This window comes from Colletotrichum destructivum, chromosome 1 (assembly GCF_034447905.1).
Source record: "Colletotrichum destructivum chromosome 1, complete sequence".
Classification (NCBI taxonomy): domain Eukaryota; kingdom Fungi; phylum Ascomycota; class Sordariomycetes; order Glomerellales; family Glomerellaceae; genus Colletotrichum; species Colletotrichum destructivum.
The window spans coordinates 5,373,711-5,391,879 of NC_085896.1; the positions used below are offsets into that span (position 1 = coordinate 5,373,711).

General features: G+C 57.1%; 7 protein-coding genes across 7 annotated transcripts; 3 read left to right on the forward strand and 4 right to left on the reverse strand.

The window, feature by feature from the left end:
• The first annotated feature begins 807 nt into the window (after window positions 1-807).
• Window positions 808-2,335, forward strand: CDEST_01627 (Putative short-chain dehydrogenase/reductase SDR, NAD(P)-binding domain superfamily). Its single transcript, XM_062917786.1, has 3 exons — window positions 808-1,703; window positions 1,813-2,043; window positions 2,116-2,335. The coding sequence occupies exons 1-3, from the start codon at window positions 951-953 to the stop codon at window positions 2,263-2,265; spliced, it is 1,134 nt and encodes a 377-aa protein (XP_062773837.1). The 5' UTR covers window positions 808-950; the 3' UTR covers window positions 2,266-2,335.
• Window positions 2,336-2,976: 641 nt separating this feature from the next.
• Window positions 2,977-5,280, forward strand: CDEST_01628 (Putative flavin monooxygenase, FAD/NAD(P)-binding domain superfamily). Its single transcript, XM_062917787.1, has 4 exons — window positions 2,977-3,243; window positions 3,376-4,398; window positions 4,482-4,795; window positions 4,901-5,280. Exons 1-4 carry the CDS (start codon window positions 3,072-3,074, stop codon window positions 5,096-5,098), a joined length of 1,707 nt encoding a protein of 568 aa, XP_062773838.1. The 5' UTR covers window positions 2,977-3,071; the 3' UTR covers window positions 5,099-5,280.
• A 124-nt stretch (window positions 5,281-5,404) lies between these two features.
• On the reverse strand, window positions 5,405-6,403 carry CDEST_01629 (Putative polyketide cyclase/dehydrase, START-like domain superfamily). Its single transcript, XM_062917788.1, has 4 exons — window positions 6,207-6,403; window positions 5,987-6,117; window positions 5,711-5,873; window positions 5,405-5,611 (listed from the first exon to the last, which is right to left on the reverse strand). The coding sequence occupies exons 1-4, from the start codon at window positions 6,295-6,297 to the stop codon at window positions 5,538-5,540; spliced, it is 459 nt and encodes a 152-aa protein (XP_062773839.1). The 5' UTR covers window positions 6,298-6,403; the 3' UTR covers window positions 5,405-5,537.
• Window positions 6,404-7,132: 729 nt separating this feature from the next.
• Window positions 7,133-9,642, forward strand: CDEST_01630 (Putative FAD-binding domain, phenol hydroxylase dimerization domain, Thioredoxin-like superfamily). Its single transcript, XM_062917789.1, has 5 exons — window positions 7,133-7,801; window positions 7,878-8,768; window positions 8,848-9,013; window positions 9,084-9,200; window positions 9,265-9,642. Exons 1-5 carry the CDS (start codon window positions 7,280-7,282, stop codon window positions 9,363-9,365), a joined length of 1,797 nt encoding a protein of 598 aa, XP_062773840.1. The 5' UTR covers window positions 7,133-7,279; the 3' UTR covers window positions 9,366-9,642.
• On the reverse strand, window positions 9,565-12,316 carry CDEST_01631 (Putative sodium/solute symporter, sodium/glucose symporter superfamily; the record flags this gene model as incomplete). The annotated part of the gene is made up of 12 exons (XM_062917790.1): window positions 9,565-9,792; window positions 9,867-10,607; window positions 10,668-10,866; window positions 10,925-11,042; window positions 11,134-11,367; window positions 11,432-11,521; window positions 11,599-11,679; window positions 11,738-11,844; window positions 11,896-11,969; window positions 12,023-12,125; window positions 12,187-12,222; window positions 12,282-12,316. The coding sequence occupies 12 exons, from the start codon at window positions 12,314-12,316 to the stop codon at window positions 9,565-9,567; spliced, it is 2,046 nt and encodes a 681-aa protein (XP_062773841.1).
• Window positions 12,317-13,351: 1,035 nt separating this feature from the next.
• Window positions 13,352-15,020, reverse strand: CDEST_01632 (Putative F-box domain-containing protein; the record flags this gene model as incomplete). The annotated part of the gene is made up of 1 exon (XM_062917791.1): window positions 13,352-15,020. Exon 1 carries the CDS (start codon window positions 14,930-14,932, stop codon window positions 13,352-13,354), a length of 1,581 nt encoding a protein of 526 aa, XP_062773842.1. The 5' UTR covers window positions 14,933-15,020.
• A 1,169-nt stretch (window positions 15,021-16,189) lies between these two features.
• On the reverse strand, window positions 16,190-17,752 carry CDEST_01633 (Putative berberine/berberine, FAD-binding domain, PCMH-type, FAD-binding, type PCMH, subdomain 2; the record flags this gene model as incomplete). The annotated part of the gene is made up of 3 exons (XM_062917792.1): window positions 16,190-16,660; window positions 16,720-17,254; window positions 17,313-17,752. 3 exons carry the CDS (start codon window positions 17,750-17,752, stop codon window positions 16,190-16,192), a joined length of 1,446 nt encoding a protein of 481 aa, XP_062773843.1.
• Between the last annotated feature and the right edge of the window lie 417 nt (window positions 17,753-18,169).

Here is an 18,169-nt window from a genome sequence, read left to right on the forward strand (position 1 = left end):
AGGACTGACTGTCTGTCATGGAAGACAGTTTGACCTGCCCTGCCTTTCCTCCCTACGCCAAAAAAGAACTGACAAGCGGCCTCGGATCACCAGGCGTTCGGACAGTCCCCACGGGTGGTGGTGGTTTGACGTCGACGAGAAACGCGCAGAGGCGTGTGTGGCTCAGGAAGTGTCAGTGAACTTGTCAGTGAACATGTCCGTCCGCGGAAGCACGGGCTGGAGGGAAGGGGAACAACCGCTCGCCCACATCGACCGTGTGCCGAGGGAGAGATATCTACTGAGGTAAGTTGCAAGTACAAAGAGGATGGATATACGGCCGAGGCATGATGCAGCATGAGTGACGGCTAACCCTCTCGCACTCGTTTAAACTCATACACAGCCCACCAGACACGTCTCCCTCGATGTGTGTGTATTGTAAGCACCCATACATTCCCCTCCCCCTCCCCCAGTTCAGGTTTAGATCCCCTCATCCAGAGAACCAAAGGGATGGATGACCCCTCACTTGACGGAAGCTTGTGTCTCACGGCTTCATGCTTCATATGCTTCCGCGCAGCATTTTGAATCCGTCTGATCTTTGTGGCGGTGTGTATGTGTGTGTGTATCTCTCTCTCTCCACGTTTCCCTCAACCGGGACCTCGGCTCAATGGTTGCTCCTCATATCGGAATGTTTGTCGAGTTTAGGAGAGAAGCAGGCGAAACGGACACTCGCTTTCGGCACTTGTTGAAACGTGCCTGTTTTGATGAGAAGATTAAAACCATGGTCTACGAATCCCGTTTTGCTGACAGCGAGAGGGGGGGAGAGGGAGAGTAAGAGAGAGACAGAGAGTCAGAGAGAGAGAAAGAGAGGCAAAGTGCCCGCGCTCATCATCCAGTCTTTCCCAACTTCTCTGTCTCATTTTTCTTTTCTTTTTTTGATGAGCTAGGACCAACACCACACAGAGAAGAGCACAATGATCTTATCACGAGAAGGCTTCACGATAGACGTGATTGCGCGATGGCTTCGAAACTCCGTCCTCAACCCATACCTGTCGATACCCTTTGCCACCGGTCTGGCCGTGGTCTCGGCCAGGAGGAACGGAGCGGCCGGGCTGTCGGACCTTCACTTGGACATGGCCCACCGCGTCGCGTTCCTCGCGGCCCTGGCGAGCTTCGTCCTGTCCACCACGGAGTACCTCAACAAGTGGTCCGCCAACAACTGGACGACGGACGACACCTGGGACTTTGACAAGGAGATCGTCGTCGTGACGGGCGGCAGCAGCGGCATCGGCCACAGCATCGTCAAGCACATCCTGTCGAGGAACCCGCGGGCCACCGTCGTCGTCGTCGACCTCGCCCCCCTGTCGTGGGAGCCCCCGCGAGGGTCCGACAACATCCACTACTTCCAGTGCGACCTGTCCGACACCAGGGCGCTCAAGGCGCTCTGTGATCGCATCCGCGCCGAGGTTGGCGATCCCACCGTCCTCGTCAACAACGCGGGCATCGCACGGGGCCGCACCGTCATGGAGGGGTCCTACTCCGACGTCGAGCTGACCGTCAAGACGAACCTCGTCGCGCCGTTCCTGCTGACCAAGGAGTTTCTGCCGCACATGGTCCGCAACAACCACGGCCACATCGTCAACGTCGGGTCGATGAGCTCCGTGGTCCCGCCGGTGAGAATCGCCGACTACTCGGCCACCAAGGCCGGGCTGACGGCGATGCATGAGGTGAGTGAGCGAGCGAGCCCGTAGCTGGGGGGAGGGGGAGGGGGAGGGCGAGGGCGTGTGCGCTCTCTGACTTTTGAACTTTTGCTGACTCGGACTCTCAACTACCAAGGCGCTCCAACTCGAGTTGAAGTACATCCACAAAGCGCCCAAGGTCCGGCAGACGCTCGGCATCTTCGGCTTCATCCGGACGCCGCTCGTGCCCTTCGACCCCGACCAGCCGCACTTCATGATGCCCCTGCTCCACGTCGACTCCGTGGGGGAGGCCATCGTCAACTCGCTGTACAGCGGCTTCGGGAGGACCATTTACCTGCCCGGCATCATGTCGCCCGTAACAGTCTTGGTGAGCATTGAATGGCATCAATCATTCCGCACGTGTGAGGGACTATCACGCTGACAAGAAACTCACTCACAGAGGGCCGGTCCGGAGTGGCTGTGGCGGCTTGCGCGGGAGACCACGGCGAGCGCCAAGGACATTACCTACACGCCGCGGCAGAAGATTAACGACGCGACGGGTCAGTTGGAGATGGCGGTTTCCGCAAAGGAGGAGGAGAACTGGGCCTAGTCGAGATGGTGTTGGGGATCGTTCGTGGAGTTGTTATGCTTAATATCGTTTGTACCAAGACCACAGTTCTCGACAGGTTCTGGCCCCCTTCATCATTCACAAAGGGTTGTGAGACGCTTATCCTGTCGTGTCTCACAACGACAACCAACCCCCCTCTCTCTCTCTCAGTGAAAAAAGCTGTCGATATGTGATGAGCTGCAGCTATTGGACCATGAAGCGGAGCAGTACAACCCGATCGAGACGAGCCGGCGTCCCGTTTCCCCTGCAAGAATTGTGACTCCGGCCCCAAAGCGGTGCGCTCCTCGTCTAACTCATGTGCCCAGATCAACTAGACTGCATTCGTATCCAAGTGATCCAGAACGAGAGCGTCCAAGACACCAAAAATGTGCACCTCCACGTTCCCGCCTCTCACTCCCCGGTTCAGTTATTGACCCCCACCTGGTGGCTTGATCATACGAGCTCTTTTCCTAGTCACTGCTTGCAGTGTGTTTGTGTATGGCCATGCGAGCCGCCTCTGAGAAAGCACATGGGATTTCACAAACCGGAGCTGCCCAATTCTTGCCACCCTCTGACGGCATGCATAACGACCGCAAGGACATGGGACGAGCCGAGGCACGATCAACTCGGCCGATCTAGTGTAGGTCGTCGGGGTCGTCTACGCCCCCCTCCCTCCGTTTTGTTGGTTGCTTCTTGAGGCTGAACATTGAACCACAAATCCGCACAAAGTCGAAGCCGAAGCCACAGATGCGGAAGCTTTAATTCTACGTACGTTGGCCTTCACAACAAGAACAACCCTCCTGGCAGATATGTCCAAGACGACAGACCCGCCCAGCTACACCCAGTTCGCCTGCGTGGGAACCGGCTTCTCCGCCATCGGGCTCGGGGCCACGCTGAAGAGGTGGTATGGCATCGGCGACATCCGCTTCTTCGAACGGCACAGCCAACTGGGCGGGACGTGGTTCATCAATCAATATCCCGGTACGAGAAGCTTCCCAAAACATCGCATATCGATCGCAATCTTCGTCCCTTGGGGGTGAGGGGGGGGGGGGGGGGGGGGCTGGATGCTGACTCTCTCTGATATCAACTAACAACACTAAACCCCCACCCCAGGATGCGCGTGCGACGTGCCCAGCGCGCTGTACAGCTTCTCCTTCGAGCCGAACCCCGACTGGAGCCGCGTGCTGTCCCCCCAGCGCGAGCTGTGGCAGTACCTCCACGACGTGGCCGCCAAGTACGGCCTCATCGACAAGATGCGCTTCGGCGTCGACGTCGAGCGCTGCGAGTGGTCCGAGGCGCGCGGCCGCTGGCGCATGACGCTCCGCCGCCGCGACACGGGCGACGTCTCCCTCCACGAGTGCCAGTTCCTCTTCGCCGCCACGGGCCAGCTCATGCAGCCCCGCGAGCTCGACGTCCCCGGCGCCGCCCGCTTCCGGGGCCGCATCCTCCACTCGTCCCGCTGGGACGACACCGTCGACGTCGAGGGCAAGCGCGTCGTCGTCTTCGGGAACGGGTGCACCGCGTCGCAGATCGTCCCGGCCGTCGTCGGGGAGACGAAGCACCTCACGCAGGTCGTCCGGTCGAGGCACTGGCTTCTGCCGCCCGTCGACTCGCAGAACGCCGACATCATTAAAAAGTTCCTGCGGTACGTGCCGGGCACGATGACGCTGCAGCGCTTCATCGTCTATGCCTTCACCGAGGAGGCGCTGCGCGGGTTCTACATGACGGACGGGGGCAACCGGTACCGCCGGCGCGTCCAGGCCAAGGCCGAGAGGTACATGAGGGCGACGGCGCCGGCCAAGTACCACGATAAGCTGATTCCCGATTTCGAACTGGGCTGCAAGCGGCGCATCTTTGACGCCGGCTACCTCGAGAGTCTGCACTCGGAAAACCTGACCTTGCTGGACGACCCTGTGCGGGAGATCGTGCCCGAGGGGATCCGGACGGACGACGGCGTTATAGAGGCCGATGTCATCGTGGTAGCCAACGGCTTCGTGACGAACAACGCCGTCGGCGGCTTGGAGATCGTTGGCCGCGGGGGAGAGACGATCGACCAACACTGGGAGTCTTTTGGCGGACCTGAGGCGTACAACTGCACCATCGCCAACGGCTTCCCCAACTTCTTCATCCTGCTCGGTACGTTCATTTGAAAAATCCGGAGATAAGATTGATGTATGAGAAAGACAGTGTGGGACCACCATCTGACAACCCCGGGCCAGGACCAAACTCGCTCACGGGGCACACCTCCGCCATCATCGCGGCCGAGAACTCGATCAATTTCGCCCTCCGCATCATCCGGCCGCTCCTCGAAGGCAAGGGGACGGTCGTCGAGGTGACCCGCGAGGCGGAGCAGGACTACGTGGACCGGCTGCAAGAGGACATGCAGAAGACGGTCTGGTTCACGGGGTGCACGAGCTGGTACTTGAAAGACACCAAGGACGGCAAGAAGTGGAACGGCTCGACGTGGCCTTATTCCCAGGCCTACTTCTGGTACCGCTGCCTGTTTCCCAACTTTGCGGACCTGAAGATTAGTGTAAGTGTGCACCCGTGTGTGTGTGTGTGTGTGTGTGTGTGTGTGTGTGTGTGTTTAAATGTCATTGATTCGTCTTCGGGAAACTGACAATGACAAACTTCCTAGGGACCGACACACCGAGGGCGAAGAAAGGGGCCGTGGCGAAAGGCTGCCTTTGTGGCGTTTGTGGGATATATCCTGTCTCTCCTCTTCGGGCTCGCTCGTAACCCGCTGGCTGGCAACCGCTACTGGCAGCTACTGAGAGCAGTGTTGCAGATGCTGCAGAGCAGACTGTTCGTCGAGCTCCAGAGGCTTAAGTCGTGAGTCGAGGGGTAGTTATTGTGTGTGCATGTACGCCTATCGAGGGGTCAAGTAGTATAAACATAGTTACGCGATCGACTGATTCCATACAATTTCCCACCTTTGTTGTAGATAGTTGGAATGGTCATCAGCCGTATAATGGCTGTGTCTTCGATTTACCACATACTGACCAATAGTACAATGACATATGGAAAGGGGGGGGGGGGGGGGGGGGGTACGCATCTTAAAACGTGTACACCGATTTAAAGCTCACTCACGTCCTTACACGGTGCTTACCATGGTGCAGTACATGCCAAGGTGAAGGGGAACGTTTGTGTAGCATGAATAAACTGCATGTGGTATCTTTTTACTTTTTTCAACTATCTCACCGAGACAAGCCAACCAAGGCGTTCAGCAAAGACTTTTCACCCCATCCCCGCGACTTCACAACCAAGTTTCCATCTTACAACTTGGCAGCGGCCTTGGCGAGGTCGGCGAGGGCCTCGCGGCGCTTGAACTTGGCGTCCTGGATGACACCTATAAGGGGGTCGGTCAGAAATTAGTACGATGCATTTATCCAAGAACGCATTTCCATCAAGAAACAAAAAAAAAACCGAGATGCAGTTTTTAACGTACCGGCGTCGGCATCGCTGGAGAAGTTGCCGGTCCACTCGACAAAGGTACTGTTCTCGCTCTCGCCCGAGGTGACGGGGTAGCAGCGGATGGTGCTGACGACGCTGGTGTACGACAGCTCAGGCTGGGAGGTGATGACGCTGTAGGTGATGAAGTGGTTGATGGTCTGCCGTCGCCGTTTAGTATATTAACAACACACACATCTCTCGCCTGTGGTCTCTTGATCGCCGCCCGCGGTGCGGTGTGTGGTTGTAAGAAAAAAGGAAAGAGAAAACTCACGCTGTGCTCCTCCTGCTTGACCTCGAGGACGGTGCCGTCCTTGAAGGTCCAGCGGACGACGTCGGTCTCCTCCTGGGCCTTGACGGCCTCGCTTCCCTTCAGGGCCGACCAGAAGTTCTGGAAGTTCTGGACTGTTTGACGCGCGCGCGCAATGTAGATGTCAGCGGCTGCCCCGACCCTTTCCACAAAGCCCCCGTCCGACAGGGATGGCTGCACTTACGCTTGATGAAGTGCCAGACATGGCTGAGAGGGGCCTTGATGACGGCGCTCTCGACGACGGAGGTGGACGTGGGAATGGTGGAGGAAGACATGGTGACGGTCTTTCTTTTTTTGTGGTTTGGTGTGAGTGAGATTGGAGTGAGAGTGAGAGTAAGAGTAAGAGTGAGAGGGCAGACTTTCTTTCGACTGATGGTGATGACGCGCAGGCGCTTTCACCCCTCCAAAAAACGCAGAGAAATTCTTTTCTTTTATTTGATGACGTAAAATTGTGGAAATGGAAATATGATCCGCCGACGCAAAGAGTGCGGATTTTTGACTGGTTAGGTTTTTTAATTTTTGTTTTTATTTTTTTTACTACGTGCTGTTTGCCCTGTGGATGGATAGGATGGGATGGTCTCTGCTCATCTTGACCGTCTCCCTCCGTCATAAGGAGGCGGATTGAGAGGGGCGTGTGTGCCACCACTGAGGGGTAAAAGTTGGCGGTGCATGAGCAGTTGTCTTACTCTCCATGTACTCTTCTTTTGTCTCTTATACATTGCACAAGCCTCCTCGCCCCTTTCAGCAAACGCCAGCGTAGAGGGGGCGACGATGGGTTCAGACGAACATATATGCCCTTTCTTTCGGCCGGGCGTCTCCTCCGGATTTTATTTTGAGGAAAGAAAAAAAACTCTTTCCGGCCCCGTCCAAGGACCCACGCCGAACATCCGGTCCACAATAAACAAACGCTCTCCTCTGTAAAGTTGTTGCACGCCCGTTGCCGAGTGCAGAACCCGGACGGAACCCGGAAGCTGTCTGTTCGGATAGATGCAAGGGCTGGTCAATACTGCTTAGACTTTCCCCGCACGAACTACACCAAACTATCGTTCGGGGAAATAGTCACTATCCCCGCACCTCGGAAGATGGCTTCCTGACATGCGGCCGCTCCCTCAGCAAGTTGCGTGGGTATGTAAGTCTTGAGGACGACATGTTGCAGTAGTCTAGGGATGATTCGTTTGTTTGGATCCGACAGAACTCTATGCAAGAACGTGAGACGTTCCTCTACACCATTATATATATATATATACACCCTGCGCCATGTCTGAAGAGTACGACGTCCTCATCTGCGGCAGCGGCTCGGCCGGACTCTGCGCCGCCGTCTGGCTGGCCCGCTGCGGAATCAACTTCAAGATCCTCGAGCGGCGCCGAGGTCCCCTAGAGCAAGGCCAGGCCGACGGCGTCCAGGTCCGCACCGTCGAGATCCTCGAGCACCTCGGCCTGTCCGAGGACGTGCTGAAGGAGGCCTACCACGTCCTCGAGCTCGCCTTTTGGTCGCCGGACACCACCACCGGCGGCGGCATACGCAGGTCGCACCTCGAACCCGACACCGAGCCCGGCCTCAGCCACCTGCCCCACGTCATCTTGAACCAGGCGCGGATCAACGAGTTTCTGATTCGGGACATTGTGAGGTCGTCGGGGGCGTCGCATATCCGGTACGGAAGTGAGATCCGCGAGGTCTCCGTCGACAGCGAGGCAGCACGGGACCCGGACGCCCACTGCGTGACCGTGAAATCGATCGAGGATGGGGTTGAGCGTACCTATCGTGCGAAATACGCGTTGGTGAGTATTCAACGCTCATGAACCCTCCCCCCCCACCATCCCCACCGCACACGGCATGGCTGAGACAGTGGCGAAGGGCTGCGACGGCGCCCACAGCGCCGTCAGGAAGTCCCTGGGGTTCAAGATGGTCGGGGACAGCACCGACGTCGTCTGGGCCGTCATGGACGTCTACCCGAGGACCGACTTCCCCGACATCCGCAAGAAGTGCGTGGTCCAGTCTGACGCCGGCAACCTCGTCATCATCCCGCGCGAGGGCGACGAGAAGGTCCGGTTCTACATGGAGATGCCCGTCGCCGCCGCGCCGGGCGACGTCACGCCCGAGCGGGTCAAGGAGCGGCTGGACGCCATCTTCAGACCGTACCGGGTCGACATCGCCGAGACGTCCTGGTTCTCGGCCTACTCGATCGGCCAGCGCCTCGCCGACCGCTTCACCCGGGACCACCGCGTCTTCCTCACCGGCGACGCCTGCCACACGCACTCCCCCAAGGCCGGCCAAGGCATGAACGTCAGCCTGCAGGATGGCTACAACGTCGGCTGGAAGCTGGCCGCCGTCCTCCGGGGCCGGGCCCGCCCGTCCGTCCTCGAGACCTACGTCACGGAGAGGCAGCGGACCGCCAGCGACCTGATCGACTTTGACCGGCAGTTCGCCCGCATGTTCTCGTCCGCGTACCGCAAGGCGCACGGGTACTCCACGGAGGACTTCCAGGAGTACTTCATCAAGTCGGGCCGATACACCGCCGGGCTCGCGACGCGCTACGAGCCGTCCATGCTGGTACGGACCGGCGCGGACGACGACCTGGCTCGGGGCGTGAAGCCCGGCATGCGGTTCCCGAGCGCCCAGGTTGTGCGCTTCTCGGATGCCAAGGCGATGCAGCTGTCGCGGGCCATACACGCAGACTCGAGATGGTATCTGGTCATCTTTCCTGGCGACGCCCTTCAGCACCGTTCAAATGAGCGTTTGCAAAAGGTATGTAAAATGGGTGTTGTGACCAAGCCTCATATGAGAGGAAGAGATAGATGAGTGATTTGGCTCACACTCATGGCAGCTTGCCGATAATCTCGAGATTGTTCTGAAATGGGTCACGGCGTCCGGGACGGATATTACGAGCTTCCTGAACCCCTTACTGGTGTTGAAGTCTGATCGTAAGACCGTGGACGACAAGATGATCCCCAGCATCTTCACGCCTCATACAGGGAAATGGAAAGTCAAATGTGAGCTGTCCCATTCTCCACATGAACTGGCCTATCTGTCTGTCATCAAAACAGCTGACTTCTCACCAAGGCCTCCAGAACATCTTCGTCGACGACGAAAGCTATCATGCAGGCCGTGGCGAAGCGTACGCCAAATACGGCATCGACCCAGAAGCGGGCGCCATGGTTCTCGTGCGGCCGGACCAATGTGAGTTGATTGATCGCATTCTGTAATTATCCAAGAAGCATGAGATGCTGACATCGGTCCACAGACGTCGCGGCTGTATATGCGCTTGAAAACACCCAGTCTCTCCGGAACTTCCTCGAGTCCGTCACCCCCGGCCTGTCAAACGGCGTTAGTGAGAGCGCGTGACATTCCGGTAACATGCATGGACTCAAAAAAAGCGGTGAGTCTGCAGTTGAATGATGGCCAGAATAGATCTTAAAAAAAGGCTGCTTGATTCAGTTGATTTATCGTAATTCCTGAGAGAACAAGGGCAAATCTAGTCTCGTCATGACGACACTTTCAGCTGCATCTAATTCATTCCATCTGCCATTAGTCTCTAATCCGCCTAAGCCTTGGGCTCAATCTTCTCTGCAACCTCCGGCGGCGTCCTAGAGCCCTGAGGCTGGCCCTCGGTCACTGGCTTTCCTCTCCCCCTCATCCCGAAAAGATCCTTGAACATCAGACGCGTTGTCCGGACAATGGTGCTCCGCGACTCAAAGATGGGTAGGAAGACGACCATGATGACCGACGCGAACAGCCACGTGATGCCCACCACGACCCAGCCGGTGAAGAACTGTGACTTGTGTGTCAGCAACTTGGTTCATGGGGCCCAAAAATGGAACAGTGTGAGCGGGGATCAGAACTCACAGATTTCCCAAAGACGTAGCCAGTGCCGTACAGCGGCATGGGCCAGAGAATTAACAAGATGAGCGTGACGCCGACAGTCAGCCATCGCGCCGTCTTGGCCGCTTTATCAAGCTTGGCCTTCTCGTCCGGGTCGGCGAACGGCTCGACGGGCGCCTCGGGCACGTTCTCGACATCCGCGTCCGCGGCACCGGCAACGTCGTGGTCGTCGGCCTGGCGGATGTTGAGCATGCTCTGCCAGTCGTACCCCTGCGGCCGGAACGGCGGCACGAAGGTCAGGAGCGGGATGAAGAGCACGGGCGACAGCAGCGAGGTCAGGTTGCCCGCCAGCATGGGCTCGTTGGCGCCCGTGTTGGTGACGCTCAGCTCGCCGTACTTGATGTTGGTCGTCACCAGCCAGGCGGTCATGGACAGCACGAAGCCGATGATGGGGCTGAAGGTCGCGGCGGCCCACGACTGGCCGTCCCAGAGGAGCGTCAGGGTCGCGGGCAGCACGGCGGACGAGATGATGACGCCCATCATGAGGTACAGGTAGCCCATGGAGATGCCGACGTAGTTGAGGCCCGTGGCGAAGCCCGCCATGAGCAGGGCGAAGACGCCCATGCCGATGTAGTTGATGCGCATGAGCTGCTTGCCGGTCGCCGACGGGTTGAAGTAGGTCTTGTAGATGTCGTAGGTGCAGATTGACGAGACCGCGATGAGCTCGGAGGAGTAGGTGCTCATGATGGCCATGAACTTGAAAAGCTTTTGTCAGCTGCTTTTTGTCACATCCGAGGGGTTTCCCCTTGCGAGAGATCAACCTACAGCCAAGATCAATGTCGCGACGGCACCCCCCTTTCCTAGGAGCGCAACGGCCGCGGTGGGCAACACCAAACCGGCGTCGACGTCGGCCGGGGAGAGTCTGTTCGGGTACGTGGGCCACACGTCGTACTTCTCCAGGGCGAGACCGGCGAGGCCCATGGTAGTCGCGGTCAGCCAGGGTACGGCGAACCAGCTGATGCCACTATGCTGCTGTTAGGGATCAAAGGAAGACGAGGATCATTGCACGAAGGGTGACTGACCCCATGACATAGCCAGGCAGAGCGTCGATAGGCGAAGCCGCGATGGCCTTGTTGTAGTATCCGTTGTCGAGGAAGACTGTTCCGAAGTTCCCGCAGAGGTTGATGATGAAGAACTCGGCTGTACGTGCGTCAGAAGTCTGCGATGTGGGGGGGGGGGGGGGGGGGGGGGGCGTCACTGTTTGTGATTTTGAATAGGAGAAAAGACTTACCACCGCCTTGCGAGCGCATAGTCAAGTAGCTGCCGCCCGAGTTTCCGGACAGGGGGCGTTCAGCCGCCAGATCGGTGAGGATCTCCCACACCTTCCCGGGAGAGCCCAGGAGCTCGTTGGTGGAGTACACCGTGAAGGCGAAGATGAAGATGATGACGAGGATCACCAGCCCGTTGATGTAGTCGGTGATGAAGGTGGCCTTGATGCCACCGAAAAGGGTGTACACGACGACGCCTGTCACGGGGTTTGTCAATACTTGACAAGCCAGCCGTTTTTGCTGCGCTGGAAAACCACTCACCAATGGGGAAGAGAAACACGGAGGCGGCCACAGGCGCTCCCGTCAGGTTCTGGATGACGGCCGAGCCACCGGTGAGAAGCATCGCCGTGACTAGGGGCTCACGTTAGTGAATCTCTCTCTCTCTCTCTGTCTCTCTCATGCCGCAAGTGTTGGAGGTCATCAAATACCCAGAATGTTGCAAAAGCAGCAGAAGACAATGTACACAGCGTGGGTGACGGGGCCATATCTAGCTTTCACCACCTCCAAAACTGCGTTGGCCAAGGTCAGTCTCCATCAGTTTGAGCGCGTACTGCGGCATTCCCTCACATGTATGGGCATTTGGGGCCCGCCTCTTCAGTTCGATGGCCAGCGTTGCGAAGAGGATGATCTGTACCGTCGCGCCAGAGGCATACCACACCGGGCCAGACACGCCGCTATCGTTTCGTCAGCCTCGATCACAGATATAGACTGGCTGGATCCCTCACTATTTGTAGGCTACCGCCGTGCTCTGCAGCAGAGTGGCAGCCCATGTCCACGTGGAGAGGACGGAAGAAGCAACCTGTTCGACATGAGCTTCGTGACGTGCGTAGATGAGTAACCAAGTGTGCTCACCAAGCCGGATTTCAGTGACCGCCCGGCGGTTGTGAACATTTCTGACGTCTGGAGCTCGTAGTTGTATCTCTTGAGGGCCCAGGTAATGATGATCATTATGACGCTGCGCGGATGGTCAGTCTTGCTGCTAGGACCGAGAAGGACCATGGAATCATCAGACATACGCGAAGAGAATGCCGAGACCAATCATGAGGCCATAGCTGCAGCATAGAGTCAGTAAAGTTGACCGTGGATGTCTCGCTTCCGAGTGGAAACCCACCCCCAGCCTTGGTTGAGGACCGGCGTCGAGTCCATGGTCGCGTCGTAGGCTTCTTTGAAATCAGAGCTGTGGTTTTTTTGAGTTGGAAACTTAGGAATGCGCCCTTGGATTACGCCTTTGAGTGAGGTACAATTTGGCTCCTAAACTCGATCATCCACTTCATCAGACTACATGTCCCTGGACGACCAACGAACAATCTATATAACCAAACGCAGAATCCTCACTAACTAGCAGCAATACCACTGATGGCCGCCGGGCGGGCCCCATGCCGTTGCTATCAGCGAGCCCGCCGTATCTTGACGTATACGTTCCAATGTCCATCAATAATACCATTGGGCTGATGCACCAGAACCGCCCCCCGTCGCAAGAACCCGGAGAAGCTGATAAAGGACATCGAGCCAAGAGGGTTCCGTACCAATCCGCCGGGGCGATTTGCGCCTACCCAAGAGATAAGGTCATTTAAATGGGATAACGTGGGGCCGGGGGGGGGGGACATGAACGAGCTGCAAGATCGGTAGAGTGAGAGTGCGCCGAGGCCAGACCCTTGGCGTGGATGAGCGGAAGAAGAAAGACCTTTACACATGTTTGTTCCACTCGTCTCCAGATTTCCGAGCCATGTCGTTCTTGGGTGGTTCTTGGGCTCTTGGGTGCTTGGGAAATGGGGGCCGCTCGATGCTTGTTGCTCGCCTGCGCGGATGCCGACTCCGTATGTGTGCATCGGTGGGGGGGAGGGAGAGGAACAGGAAGAGTTCTGAATGGCCCCCCTTGCGGGCAGCCAAGGCTTTTAGTATTTCTTGGAAGTCAACCCCTTCTTATCAGTCTCCAATCAGTGTCGACCTAAAGGGGAACAGATAAAGATTGTTGCGAACGGGACATGGGGCTTTCTCAAGGATGTGTTATCTCCCCCAAGTTCCAACTTTCTCATGATATCAAACATTAAAACGGCAACTGAACATAAGCAAACAAGAGCCGTCTCTATTAAGACGGAACCACAGATTTGTTCACCGTTCTGCCAAGGTCCGGCTGGGCCTATCGATACGCCTGCTCGTTAATCTCTATCCAATGCTCCCTCAGTCGAGCGTTTTCCCAAAACAGAACCCTTCAAAGAACAAGTCTTCCTGGTTCGCGCCGGGGTCCCAATCGTCGTCATACTCCTCGCCATGCTCTTCTCGCCCAATCTCATGGAAGAGGTCCTTCATCGTCTCGTCCGGCTCCCAGCTGCCCGTTCGCCATTCGAATATCCGGACGTTCTCGTCGTCTGATACCTGCGCCCCGGACTCCTCCTCGCTCTCGGGCGCGTTGTATCCGATCCCCCACCCCAGCGGTCGCTGGTTGTGAACCATGTCGAACGCGCTGTGGTATGCGAACCTCGACCTGGCGTGGCTCCCCGGCGACCACCAGATGGGCGACCATATCATGGCCTCCTTCAGCCGCGGCATCTTCGCCGCCGCCTTGGCGAACGCGGCGAGGAACGGATACAGCGTGTCCGGGTTGGGCTGGACACGCCATCCCGACGGCCGGCAGGGCGCGTGGCCCATGACGATGGTATCGCCCTCGGCCGCCCTGCCCCCGCCAGAGTACTCGATACCGTCGACGGGATAGCCCTGGACGCCTCTCCCCTCCCCGCGCGGCCCCATAAAGTACCAGGACCCCGCAGGCGTGGCCGGGTGGAACTTGACCTCCAGCGACTCCATATTGGGCCAGACATCGCCCCGTCCGTCCCCGGGCCAGAAGAACGACTTGTCGATGACGGCGGTAAGTTGCAGCTGGGTGAGGTGACGGCAGAGGACCCGGAGGCTTGAGCTGAACAGGTCGTCTCCGGGCCCGGCTCGGACGAGATTGGGCATCGCGGAGTCGTGGTCGAGGAGTTCGTGGGCCTTTCTCCCCTGGAAGATGATCTCGGCCCGTTTCGTCTGCAGCGTCGTCGTCGTCGTCGTCGTCGTCGTCGTCGTCGTCCCGACGGCTCGCGCAAAGTCTTCTCTTGCCTCGACTCGTGCGCGTTCCGTCTCCGCGTCGCAGTCGTGCTCGTCCGCGAGGTCGAAGCGTATCATCCGTAGATTCGGCAGCTTCGACGACAGGTCCAGGGGCGTTCTCAACGCAAGCTTGGGGTTGAAGTTTGATGCCTGCTGATTTTCAGGGGGTCCGATGTACAAGGATCCTATGCTTTGAAGTACCGGCAGCTTCTGCGGGCGTTCCAGACGAACATAGCAGCAGCCTGCAGTTGGCTCGGTAGGCACGGTGCCGGCCCGGCCGGAGCTGATGATCTTTAGTTGTATGGTGCCCTGCGGCGCATCGGCGTCCTCGAGGGTTTTCAGTGCGTTGAAGAGCGCATGGATCTGGTCTGAGAGGTCATGGCCGTGGATCTTGTCGTCGTCTCGACCATTGGCCGAGTCGATGCCATCATCGCCTGCCGGATTCCCAGGCGGCCCCAAGTCGAATTCCAGCTCGTGGAGCCAACAGAAGCGTTGCCCGCGGAACTTGTCGACGAACTCGTCTAGGTCCTTCCGTTGCAGCCTACACCTCGTGAACCCCTCAGAGTACTTCTCCGCCGCCATGTGGAGCTTTGGTGACAGTAACAAGAGGTTCTTCAGATCCGATCGATACAGGTTGGAGGCGATTTGGTCGACAACTTCCTGGGGCAGGGTCTCCATGCTCGGTTATCACTGACGGGTGAGGGTTAGTAGCTGATCCTGAAGCCGCCCATAAGATATGTGATTAAGGCAGGGGTTGGTAAGGTGACATGCGTCACATCTGGTGCTTGTCTGCATCCGGTGAGACTTTTTGCCCATATGTGCGCCCCAGTATACTGAGTACCGGAGAAAGACAAGAGGGGCTCCCAGGTGGCGTTCTCATTGTCTCAGCCGTGACTTGTTCGATTTAGCCACACGGAATGTGATTTTATCATCGGATTAGGTAAAGACATGGAGCAAGATTCCCAAGCGGACGTCTATCCCAATTCCAGGCCCAAGCCTTCGTCTGGGGTAAACTTCCGTTCTATCTTCCGAACCAGCTTAGCCTCGCCCGTAGCTACGGCTAGACAGTGTCCGCATTCCAGCATCACGATAATAGAGTCGATCTGCAAATGCCGCTCCCCCCCGCCGCCGGCGAGTGCCAAGAGCCAAGGCGCCGGCGGGCATTTGCTAATGGGGGTGGAGGCGGAGATGCTCCACCAACTCGCTCCAGCATTCCTATTCCGATGCCGCATTAAAAGATTGCGTTTGCTTGCGCTTGTTCCTGGTAACGCTCGTTAATTTCGCGTGTAAGGAGCTGAGAGTGCCTGTAAATATTATGCGAGGTCCCCTATTTGTCACTCCTACACTGGCCCGGCCTCAAACCCCTGATATGGGCATTTTGCAAACACCCAAAAAGGGCAGATCTTGTCGTTTCAGTCATTTAACGGCATTTTCAACGTTGTCCAAACCCGTTCTTTTTCATAGGCAAGCCGCGAATCATTTCTGATATCTAACCCCGAAAATGGGTTGCAACTCGCGGGCGGTGGTCGCAAAGAAAGGCTGAACCCAAACATGGCCTACTGTCAAGAGAACATGATCAATTTGAACCAGTGCAAAAGGGGTATAGCATGACAAGGCAGAATCTCTCAAACAAATCATTTTTAACCTGGATTACTACTCCGAAAACGCAGTTTTGGTGTTGTATGCGTTCTCGTTGTCTTCATCAGTTTATGCAACACCTACCGCTCATTACATCATCAAAGCAGCATCAAATATGATGAGCATCTACTGTTAGCCCTAACGACAGGGACAAACTCTCTAAACACGACGGCTAGGACGAGGTGCGTGTATCTTATCTACGACACGTACAAATATACTGACAGCGACGGTAAATTACTATCCCACTGGGTCATAGCTTGTGGGTAGAATTGACATCCTTCACATGGAATTGCCAACCTATACTGCAGGTTTTATAGACTGAGCATCTCTGAAGACGTTGTCGGGGTCATAATCAGCCTTCACCCATTCTAGCCTCCGAAGATTGTTTCCCCAGTACAGTCTCGGTGCGTCACTGCCGATTTCCGAGTCTGGGTAATTCGCGTACATCCCCCACTCGCTGCTCGCTAGCCCCTTGCTTATGCTCTCCCTGAGCCCTCGAAGAAACGCAAGCCCCTCGCCGGGGTACTGCTGACTCTGCGGGACGCTATCCTTGAGCTGGAACAGGAGCATCTTGTCCCGGTGCACGTACGCCGTGTCTGTGGGCTTTGGGCGCGTGATGGCAGAGTAGTCGCCTCCGTGGAAGTTCATGTGCAAGAACCAGGAGCGGGTTGTGGCGAAACCAGTTCTTTCAATGGCGCTGACAAGAGACTCCAGTTGTGATTTCGATAGCGACGGCGTTGTAATGCTCGAAGCGTAGAAATTTTCGTGCTAGAAAGAAGAGAGTAAGCCATGAGCGATGTGTCCGACAAAGCGACGAGTCCAGATACCTCATTGTATGTCGGTGTAGTAATGTCAATCTCTGCGGTGCCTGAGTAGTGCTTTATGAAGTCTATCCATCCCACCGTCTTCGAGCTCGATACCTTGACGCCCAACTTGGCGAGAAGGGGCTGCACGGCGTTCTGGAAAGCCGTTTGGCCGCCGACGTAAGCGCCGTTGAAATAATACCCGTTCTTGTTGAACGAAGCAGCCATCGTCAGCTCCGCCGGCATGCCCTTTGCGAACTCCTGGGCGTCCAGGAGGACCTGCGGGGCCTTCTTGGCATCCCAGGCGAGGCTGATGTCGAAGTATGTCACCTGCTCGGGGGCGGCAAAGGTGTTAAAGTCGAGCTCGGCCACGATGACCATGGAGGAGCCCGCGCCGCGGAGCGCCCAAAAGAGGTTCGGACGCTCGGTCGCGGAGCAGTATGTGATGGTCCCGTTGGCCAGGACGACGGTCGCGCCCTTGATCCAGTCTGTAGTAAGTCCGTACGTCCGGGAGACCATGCCGTGGCCGCCGTGAAGAGAGTGCCCACCGATTCCCACGCTGTTACTTGGTTAGGCGACTGCTCTTGAATCAATCTTGAAATGGTTAGGTGACTCACGCTGGACATGTCCCATGAGAGAGCGCCCTTTTGCCTTGTTTGTACAACTCCGTAGCCACATGCCCCAGTCTGGCACCCGCCTGTACCTTGGCCGTGCCGTCGGTGGCGACCTTCACGGCGTACATGCGGTCCAAGTTGATCACCAGATGGCCGTCTTCCCCGCCGAAGCTGGAAGACGTGTAGCTGTGGCCGCCGCTCTTGGCGCTGACGCTGACGCCATTCTGTGCACCGCACTTCACAGCGGACGATATCTGCGCGGTCGTTGTGGGAACGGCCACCGCGAGGGGCGTGTACGGAAGACGGATGTTGTAGGCGATGGGAATAGACGGAGCGACGGCGACGGATGCGGCGCCGAGGCAAGATGTTAGAGAATCCAGGGTTGATGCCGAGTTCGCGAGAGCAATGAGAAATTGAGCAACCAGGGCTGCTCGGAAGTACATTTTGACGGTAAATTGAGTCGCCTACTTCGAGAGAGTCAGCATACAAGCAGTTTTATACCTTTCGATCTTGGTGATCGTTGTATGAATGAACTTTCATTGATGAAAAGAAGACCCCGAGTTTCCCGTCAGCTGAGCTATTGAAACCCTCCCCGGCCCGATCGCAACCAAACAATGTGCAAAAACAAGCACTAGAGTCTCCAGCCTACTTACTCTTCTCCCGTCCCGAGACGGCTGCAGAGGACTTCCGTCCCGTCCTCTCAACTCAATGCAGGTCGAGTTTGCCTGCATCCCAACTCCTAGCCTCCTGCATGTCAGCTCGTATATGCATGTCTTAGCCGACGTGACTGCTGATCTTACGAGTATTGAGTGGAATTGGATCGTCGGTATGGTGTTACATCATTCAAGATGCTCGGGAGT